At 46.6% G+C, this 10,378-nt stretch overlaps 1 protein-coding gene across 1 annotated transcript in view; it reads left to right on the forward strand.

The window, feature by feature from the left end:
* The window catches only part of LOC101853236 (disabled homolog 2-interacting protein), a gene marked incomplete at its 5' end in the record, with an annotated part of 23,392 nt that overhangs the window by 8,845 nt on the left and 4,169 nt on the right, over positions 1-10,378 (forward strand). The window contains 8 exon segments of the mRNA XM_013082649.2: positions 782-960; positions 1,769-1,917; positions 2,840-2,915; positions 3,900-3,990; positions 4,678-4,788; positions 5,261-5,791; positions 6,361-6,522; positions 7,812-9,971. Of these exon segments, the coding sequence (XP_012938103.1) occupies positions 782-960; positions 1,769-1,917; positions 2,840-2,915; positions 3,900-3,990; positions 4,678-4,788; positions 5,261-5,791; positions 6,361-6,522; positions 7,812-9,971 (3,459 nt within the window).

Below are 10,378 nucleotides of genomic sequence, written 5' to 3' on the forward strand. Positions count from 1 at the left end.
ACACACACACACACATACACACACACACAGAGGGTCATAAAGTTTCTCTGGCCCCTTCTCTCTCTCTTTCTCACTCACTATCTATTTCTCTTTTTCTCTCTCTCTCTCTTTCTTTTGTCTTTTCTTGCACACTTACACTCACTCACTGTCAAACACACTCACATAATGCACACGCATGCACACATACATGTATTCTCAAACACTAAAAGTCACACAGACTTTCACTATCCATTTCTTTCTCTTTTTCTCTCTGTCCTGTCTATTCCTCTCTCTGTCTCTCTCTCTTTCACTCTCTTTCACTTTTTCTCTCTCTCTCCCTCTCATTTTGGCTCTCCCTTCTTTGACTTTCTAGTTTGTTCTCTCACGTTGTAACTATTGAGCTGTAAGGTAACTGACTCTCAAAGAACACAATACTGAAGCACAACATGTTGATGGTTAGTGGGTTCTCTATTGTGGTTTCCTACAACATTTATCGTCCTTATCTCTCCTCTTTCTTTTTTGAGTTTCTTACCTCTTTTATAAGGACTGTAGTCTTCTGCACTTTTATGACTTTATTTTGTTGTAGGTATAGTAAAACACTATTAAAACTAAACTCTCTTGTAACACCTCTAGTCTTCGGCACTTATATGACTTTATCGTGTTGCAAGTGCTGTAAAACTTTTACTCAAACTAACGGTTTCTTATGACAAAAATTGTAAAGTTGGTTGTGGTGTAGGTAGACAGGATTTATCAATAGAATGTAGAATAATCTAACTCTCCATTGTTTGTTCCCCCTCCACAGTACCTACAAGACACCCTGGCGGAGTTTATCCGTCAGATGCTGGTCTCCACGGACGACTGTGAGGTGGACCCAGCCAAAGTGGGCAACCCACAGATCCTGGCCTGTCAGCAGAAAAATCTGGACATGTACTGTAACATGGCCTGGGTCAAGATCATCAACTCTTTCTGCTATTTCCCAAAGTATGTTGGACTTTTTGTGTGTAACAGTGTAGTTGTCTGTTTGTCTGTCGCTCTGTGACATGGGATGAGGGGCTTTAGTGTGGGTGGTCATAGGGTGCTATTGGTTGGTTGCTACTTATTTTCTTTCCTCTTTCTCTTTCCTCTGTTTGTCTGTCTTCCTTTCTCTCTGCACTAAACTCAAACTCAAATAGGAGGCATGCTTATCGACTCTTTGTCTTACTTACAGAAGTATGTCTATTTGTTTGCCTTTGCCAGTGTGTATTTATTTGTTTATGCCTGTCTGTTTTAATTTTCCTAATTTCCTTATCTTGAGCAAGGGTCCTAAAATTTAAAAACTGAATTATTTTCATGGGTGGTTGGCAGGCAATCTGATGGGGTTTGCTTCATCTTTCCTGTCTTCCTTATCTTTCCATCTTCTTTTTTTCATATGCTGCTCTCTAGTATAGTAACATCTCTAATTTTCAGCACTTATATTTCCTTTTTTGGGTCAAAAGTGCCATAAAACACTTACAAGACGGAAAAACTAGCAAAAATATTTTCAAACAAGATTGCAAATTAATTTAACTTAAAGTTAGTTTGCACTCATTAAAGATCCCTTTATGTTATTAGAATTGACAAGAGTAGGCTTCGGGCACCACCCAGGCAAATTTCAAAATCAATCAGTACCAAATTGAAAATGCTTAATGTGTCCCACACATGCTCATATGACCTTATGCAGTTGCAAGCGTGGTAAAACACCCACCCAAACAAAACTAAAAACTCTTTACTAAAAAACGAAAACTGCCATTGTCTCCCTTCCCGCGTCCAGTGAGCTGAGGGAGGTTTTCTCAACACTGCGTAACCGCTGCGACGACCGGGAGAAGGAGGACTACAGCGACAACCTCATCAGCGGCTGTATCTTCCTGCGCTTCCTCTGCCCGGCCATCCTGTACCCCAGTCTGTTCAACCTCACGCAAGGTAGGTCCCGTCATAGCTGGTCACTCCGTTCCTCTTTAAAAAAAATTGATTTGTATGTTACTTTCTTGTAACACTTCAAAGTTTCAGAACTTTTGTGACGTAATTTTGTTGCAAGTGCCGTAAAACAGTTACTAAAACTAAATTTGAACCCCACTTCTGTGCTTTAGTGGGTATTATGTTGAGCTTGTGGTAGGGACAGGCTGAGGACTGGTTTAAATCCCTAAAGGGTAAGTTTTTTTAAATCCCCCCCCCCCACACACACACACACACACTCTCTCGACTGACTCAGAGATGAAGGTTACCGTCGAACCTGTCCAACACAACCATCCACTGACCAGGAGTAAAGTGGTCATCTGAGACTGATTGCCCTTTACGACTGCCATTATAATACTGAAAACCACATGGAAGTGAGGGGGTTGGGGGAATGAGAAATGGTCATTTGTTGAGGTGATTGTCTTGGACAGGTAGTCATAAGAGCAGGTTCAACAGTACACTGAATGTCTCCCAAACCAAACCCTCCCCACACCCACACACCCCTTCGCCTTTGCCTCAATAAATAATTCCTCTAAAAGGAGGGTAATATATAGTGTCAGGGCGTTATCTGGTGCAGTTTCTGTCTCCTTGTACTTCTCCGTCTTTCTTACTTTTTCCCTTGCGTTAAATAAATGTTATTGTATCAATTGTCCTATCCTGTGACTGTGTCTTCCCTCCCTACCCCATCCGTGAGTGGTTGGCTGGTGCTCTTGTGTGGTTTGCTCCTTCTTTCCTGTCAAACATCTATCATCCTTATCTATCCTTCTTTTGTGTTTGTTATTCTCTTGCAACCCCTTATATGACCTTTTTGTGTTGCAAGTGCAGTAAAACCTTCTGAAACTAAAAACTAAACAACCCCTTCATACATCCTTCTCTCCATCCTGCGCAGAGTACCCTGGAGAGAGAGCGTCCAGAAACCTAACACTTATTGCGAAGACTCTGCAGACGCTGGCAAACTTCACACAGTACGTTGGCTTGTGATAGATGTGAATAAAGAATGAAATATTCTATGAGAATAATGTGTGTGTGTGAAAGAACAACTTATATGGCGTTGATGACGAAAGAATGAAATATTCTATAAGAAAGTGTGTGTGTGTGTGTGAGAGAGAGGGAGAGAGAGCGACTTATGTGCCGTTGATGATGGAAATTGAGATAGCAGTGGTTTTTGCCAGGGCAGGGAACTCTGAACATTCTGAAATGGCTGGTTTTGTTGGAGAAGGTATGAAGATACACAATGAACAAAAATGATGCTTAAGTTCTATGTTTTTAAAATTTTATAATTGTTGTTAACTGTTATTTATAAATCTTTATTGGTCAAATTCTGTTTCCATGCTCATATGACCTTTTTTTTATTAAACTTTTGCCAAACACACCAAAACGGAAATTTTGTAACATCCTTCCCACATGTGATAGAAAATGGATAAATGTTCAATTTTCACAAGTGCTACATTTGGTTCTCAATGATTTTTTCCCCATAAATATTCTTTTTAGAGCGTATGTGGTATTCTTGTATTTGGGTCATTTACAATCTCATATGCTCTTTTGGCTTTTGTTACATGAGATTTTCCTTATCTCACTTCCTATGCGTGTAGCGTCAGTGCCTAGTGTGTTTAGGGTCTCTCACTAGCGACCATTGGGTCAAGGGTTTGTTTCGAGTCAGAGACCCAACATTGTGTCCTTGGGAAGCCACTTTTACAAAAATTTTCCCTCATTTCACCCAGGTGGGAAGGGGTACCCTGCCGCAGATGGCAAAGATTTTGTCAGTATGTTAGTTTTTGAGCGAGTGCAAATTGGCAGCTTGCACTGTATGTTTCCAGGGAAGCGGTGAAAGTTTCTGAGTGGGGTCTACTGGGGTAATGATGGTTGTACAGCCAAAGAGCATGCTGTAGAGCATGGATATGCACTAGATATAAATGCAATTATTATTATAATGACTATTTTCCCCCCAGGTTTGGTGGCAAAGAGGAGTTTATGACCTTCATGAACACATTTGTGGAGCGAGAAGCTCCCAATATGAAAACCTTTCTACACAAAATCTCTGTAAGTCTGTGTCATGGTAGTTTATAAAGTCAGTCTCTGAAGTATCATTACAGTGTTACTAGAGGCATTGAAACTCATATGCACTTTTTTGCTCATATAGTGGGTGGTTTGCTCCTTCTTTTATAAAAATAAAACATATGTCGTCCTTATCTCTCCCCCTTCTTTTCTTTTGTATGTTACTCTCTAGTAATGCTTCTAATCTTCAGCTCTTGTATAACTTAACTGTGTTGAAAGTACTGTAGTATTCTTGCTAAAACTAAAGTGGGTGATTGGAGGGTGTGTCACTGGAAGCTCTTTTTTCCCCCTTTTTTTCTGTTCTTACTGCCTGTATATGTGGCTTGCTTTTTTCTTGCATTAAAAGACTGGTATTGTCTCCGTGTAGTTTTCTTTTCTCAAACAAACAAAGTTTTAGATACTTTCTATGTTGGGGGAGGGGGGGGGGTGTAAGTAGGAACTTGAAATGTGGAAGAGAAATTAAGCCTACAGGGACATTACTTTCCATGGTGTAATTGTCTGGGTTCAGGCAGCTTACCTCCAAATTGGTTCGAATAATGTCAATGAAGACTTTATAAAAACACTTGAAATAAGATTTATTTTTTAACGTGTGTCTCCTCAGAGTTGGGGGAGGACTTTATAAAACACTTGAAAATTTTGGTAAAATGTATTTGTCAATGTCTCTCTCGTCAGAGTCGGGACGCGGGGAACCAGTTCTTGGAGTACGATGGCTACATCGACCTGGGCAAGGAGTTGTCTGTCCTTCACTCCCTGCTGCTGGACTGTATGGGCAAGTTCCCCGAGGTGAGTGACGAGGGTGGTTACAGTGTGTCCCTCATTTTGGTCATGGTGGGGGGTTGGAGGGTGTCCCATATGGGTGTTATGGCGGAGTGGTTGGAAGGTGTCGCTTACTGGTATTATGGCAGGGTGTTGCTTTTGGACGATACGGTGGGTGGTTGGAGTGTGAGGGTATCCCTTCCGTTTGCTATAGTTGACTTATTAATCAATCTGTTGTTCTTTCCCCACTGTCTGGATTTTTTCTCTGCTTTAAGTCACGAGATACTTTTCTATGCTCGGACTAAAACGAAAATTTCATCTCACTCACATCCATCTCACCATCACCATCATAGCCTATCTCACCCTGGTCACAAACTTGCACTTTCCACCTTTCCCTATCCTCGGCTAACCTATTTATGTTTTTCCATGTCTTCCCACTTTTCTGTACGTCAATTTATATCCATCTCTCTCCTTTTTTTTTTACCCCACTCTCCCCCAGACATCGGACAAAAAGTTTGAGCGTCTGAGCAACATCCTGAACACGGTGTCAAACGCATTCGACGACCCTACTGTTGGGCTGAAAAAGCCAAACAGGAAGTCTCAGATCTACGACAATCTGGTGCACGTACCGACCACAGCCCGCGACATGGCGCAGCAGACGCCCAACAAAATCACATACGGGCCGGCGCGCATGAAGAACATGACGGCCTCGTCCCCCACAGAGGTCCTCATCGACATGCTGAGGCATTGTGGGGAGTCAGCGGACGACCTCCCGGCCCTGGCTAACAGGGGCAGACAGGGGGAGAGAACCAATGCAACAGGGGAAGCGACGCCGTCGACAGCCTCCTCGAGGGGGACTTCGAAAGACGAAGAAGACAGCGGTGGTGGTGGTGGGCGTGCGGTGGGTGACTCGTGGTCGCAGATGGTGAACGCGGCGGATAGTGTGAACGGAGATTACATCGACCTGATCCCATTTATGGATGAGGATGTTCAGAATTCCTCGCTGGAGATGGAGGCCACTGGAAGCCAGGTAAAGTGGTGGGTGGTTCGCGGTCGGGGATTTTCCTGTGGCTTGCTCCACCTTTCAATTTTAAAAAATCTCTCCTCCTTTTTTGTGTTTGTTACTCTCTTGTAACACCTCTAATCTCTGGCACATATCCTCACTAAGCCCCTCCCTCATCACATTTTGTCACTAAGCCCCTCCCACATCACATTTGATAATTAAGCCCCTCCTACATCACATGCACGAGGCAGGGGTAGGCCTCGAGAAACATGTGGGAGATGTGTGGAAAGGGACATGAGAGAGATATAGCTCACTTTGAACGAGCTAGGAAGGATGGCCCAGGACAGAGACGAATGGAAGGAGCTTGTATGTGGCCTATACCCTGCCACGGGTGAAAGACTCTGATGATGACATCACATTTTGTCACTAAGCCCCTCCCACATCACATTTGATAATTAAGCCCCTCCCACATCACATTTGATAATTAATTAAGCCCTTCTCATTCCCACCTCACATTTCAACACTAAGCCCCTCCCACAATCACATTTCCTCACTAAGCCCCTCCCAAAATGGTGTCCATGTATGTTCACACCCAGGTGTCTATTGGCCAGGTGTCCACCGTTGCCTCGTCGGGCTACCAGTCGTTCAGTCACAGCCAATCACAGTCCAACTCTCCGGTGGACCCCAGCAGTCAAGGGGACAGCACCAGGGAGATGACCAGAGAGCTGTCCAGGTCACCCATCATCCACTACAACCCTGTACGTGACCCAGTTTGAACTAGTTTCATCTCTGGTTTGCCTTAGTTTTCTCTTTGGTTTTGCCTAATTGTTTTTCTGGTTTAGCCTATATTCTCTCTGGTTTGACCACGTTTCTCTCTAGTTTGGCCTTGTTTATCTCTGCTCTAGTTTCCGTCTGGTGTGGCCTAGTTTCTCTTTAGTTTGGCCTAGTTTCTCTCTGGTGTGGCCTAGTTTCTCTTTAGTTTGGCCTAGTTTCTCTCTGGTGTGGCCTAGTTTCTCTTTAGTTTGGCCTAGTTTCTCTCTAGTGTGGCCTAGTTTCTCTTTAGTTTGGCCTAGTTTCTCTTTAGTTTGGCCTAGTTTCTCTTTAGTTTGGCCTAGTTTATCTCTGGTGTGGCCTAGTTTCTCTTTAGTTTGGCCTAGTTTCTCTCTGGTGTGGCCTAGTTTCTCTTTAGTTTGGCCTAGTTTCTCTCAGGTGTGGCCTAGTTTCTCTTTAGTTTGGCCTAGTTTCTCTTTAGTTTGGCCTAGTTTCTCTCTGGTGTGGCCTAGTTTCTCTTTAGTTTGGCCTAGTTTTTCTCTAGTGTAGCCTAGTTTCTCTTTAGTTTGGCCTAGTTTCTCTCTGGTGTGGCCTAGTTTCTCTATAGTTTGGCCTAGTTTCTCTCTGGTGTGGCCTAGTTTCTCTTTAGTTTGGCCTAGTTTCTCTCTAGTGTGGCCTAGTTTCTCTTTAGTTTGGCCTAGTTTCTCTCTAGTGTGGCCTAGTTTCTCTTTAGTTTGGCCTAGTTTTTCTGTGCCTCTTCCTTGCTGCTCTTGTGTATTTATTAACAGATATAGAAATTCATTTGTACCAATTGCAATTAGACTATTGAACACACAGTGTGAGAGAGAGAGAATGTTCAATGTATGTATTTGTCAATGCACAAGAATTTTATAACACAACTGCAATCGTAAATAACCAAGACAAATTTCTTCCAGCTGAGATGAATGAAGATTGTCATTGTTGTGGTATCCCTATCAACCTCAAGTACGCCTCATAGAAAAGGCCAAAACTGCACATCTCTTTATTAAATTATCTAAATTTTGTTGATGGGGGTGTAAACAATTTTTTAAAAATCTCAACAACAGTTTGTCTTTCTGCGTGTGGTTGGAGGACGCCACTGGAAGGTTTCCTTCACTTTCGCCCTTATTTCTGTCTCTCCGTCTTGCTTTTTTTGTCCAGCACGAAATGATTATTATTGTGTCAAGGTGGTTCTCTCTACTCTGACAAAACAAAACAACTGTTTTTACTTCTCATGTCGCTATTATCTCTCCGGCAGGGACAGACACAGCCTCTGGCATTTGCCAACCCTCTGTTCCGGCATCAACAACAGCAACAGCAATTACAACAGCAGCTGCGCACGGCACCAGCCAGCGCAGGAATACGACGGGGCAGCGGGCCAGGCTCTCTGGGCTCCCATCAAGGCATGCCCATTAGTCAGGCCAGGACAATGCGGCGACGGTCCAGTGACTCATCAGTCAGCAGCGAGGAAGGAGACGGTGGGGTGGATGCTGATGAAGGTGACGTTCGGCGCAGACAGACGCAGCCTGTGAAGTTATCAGCGAAATCGTCGTCAAAATCGGCGAATTCTTCGGACTATCATTCGTCGATAGCTCCGCTGAAGAAACTGTCTCAGCTGAGCAGCTCTAGCAGTGAAGAAGACAGTCTCAACATGAAAGGTTCAGCGTCCTATGGGGGAGGAGGAAGCTCGGGCAGTTTCGTCCACTCTTCCTCCTCTAACTTCATCTCTCCATCATCAGCATCGTATCAGTCTTCCTCAAAAACCTCCTCTTCCTCATCGGGAGGGGGAAGTGGCACCACGTCTCACTCTTCATCGCTCTCCTCTGCCCTGGGTGGGGGGTACAACGGATGCAGCACCTTCCCCCGCTACCACAACCGACAACAGCAGGATAAGGGAGGAGGGGGCGGTGGGGGAAATAACGACACCAGCCCACCCCTGCCCCCGCGCGAGGCCATCATCCCATCAACAGGAAGCGGGACAGTTGGACGCAGCGGTAACTTTCACCGACAGTTCTCCCAGCCTCAGGCTGGCTCACACAGCCCCAGCCAGGGCCCGCCACCCCCACGGCCGCTGCCCCAGAGGGGAGGAGGGATCACCACCAACCAGGCCGGCCACGTACAGCAGCGACACCCCATGCAGCCCCCAGGGGGCGGTGGGGATCCCGGTGCCCCACGTGTGGGGGTCGCATACCACATGACCTCCAGCCCTGCCATAGCCCCACGTGGTTTCCACTCAACCTCTGGCTCAGGTCAGTCTAGTCCTAGCATCCACCACCGGGGCAGCGGTGTCGGGAATGCCTTAGCAGGCGGGCTCTCCAGCCCAGTCATCTACCGCAACAATAAGACCACCAACAACAGCATCAACAACAACAACAATAATAACGTTGCTGATGATATTTCAGGAAATCTAGCGGTATCCTCTTCATCTTCGTCAAACAACACACCCACCAACCCACCCGCGTCCGGCCAATGCTCATCGAACTGGCAGGTGGCGCAGCATGTAGAGCGGTCAAGCTCATCCCAGGATACCAGCAGTAGCTCGGAGTCGTCTCCCCAAAGCCTGGTTCGGTCGGCCCAGCACACCGCCTCTGCCTCCAGCATGCATGAGTCGAGCAGCGCTCACAGCATCAGCTCAGCGCCATCCTCATCACAACCCTGGGCCTACACGCCCTCGCACAGCGACTCCAACAGCTCGCTGAGCAGCCTGACCAAACCGCACCAACGAGTGCCCGTGCGGAGTGACTCCAGCGGGTCTCTTGGTGGGGGCGGGGGTGTGGGGCAGGTGTCCCGCATCTCTCAGACCCCCAGTGACTCCAACAGTTCGGTGAGCAGCGGGAACAACAACAGCTCCACCGGCGGGCCCACAGCGGTGACGACAAGTGGGGGTAACTCCATCGACAACTTCGCCAGTCTGACACACGCCCGGCCCTTCCACAGCCACCCGAGCCCCAGCGCCTTCCAGGCCCGTCTGTCCAGCCGCAGCGACAGCCACCTCAACACCAGCGCCTCCTCCCTGCAGAACAAACCGCAGCCCCCTCCCCCGTCCTTCCTCGCCTCCTCCAAGTACTCTGTGGTACACCCACCAGTGCCCGCGGCCCATGGAAGTCCGCGTAGTGAGCACGTGGCCTCAGACCCGGCCTTGAACCCCAACCGCCCATCGTACCCCCCGTCTCGCAGTATGGACTTGGGCTACATGAAGCGGGCCTCCACAGACTCCACTTTGAGCCAGCCCATCGACGGGCTCTCTCCCACAGGGAGTGGGCCTACCTTCCCCCTTCCCCGTGACGACAGCAGCCAATCAGTCTCGAGTGCGACAGGCTCGTCAGCCAATCGTAGGCTCTCGCCACAGTCAGCCGTCCACATGGGGATCAGCTCGGTGCAACGCAAGCTTCAGGAACAGGAACGGACAAAACAGGAAGTGAGTGCCTTGTCTTTTGTTTACAGCTGGTTTAGTGTAGTTTTATTAAGAGTTTTACGGCTGTTGCAAAACAAGTAGGTCACATAAGTGCTGAAGTTAGAGGTGTTACTTGAGAGTAACATACAAAGAGATAAGAAGGATAGATGTTTGATAGGAAACAAGGAGCAAACCAAACCAGAGCACCCGCCAACTGCCCATATAGCAGTGAGGGAGCACCCACCAACTGCCCTCATGGTAGTCAGGACAGAGAGATTTGTGATAGAAGTGTTATTTTACCTCATTCTCTTTCGAAGGTTGACTTACTTAAAATATTGAATAATCAGGTCCCGAGAAAAGAACCACATTGTCTTTTGGTTTTGCACTGAACAGTCCAGCATGTAGAAACAGATGGGGATGGAGTGCGTAGG

The sequence above is a fragment of the Aplysia californica genome, unplaced genomic scaffold (genome assembly GCF_000002075.1).
Source record: "Aplysia californica isolate F4 #8 unplaced genomic scaffold, AplCal3.0 scaffold00186, whole genome shotgun sequence".
Lineage (NCBI taxonomy): Eukaryota > Metazoa > Mollusca > Gastropoda > Aplysiida > Aplysiidae > Aplysia > Aplysia californica.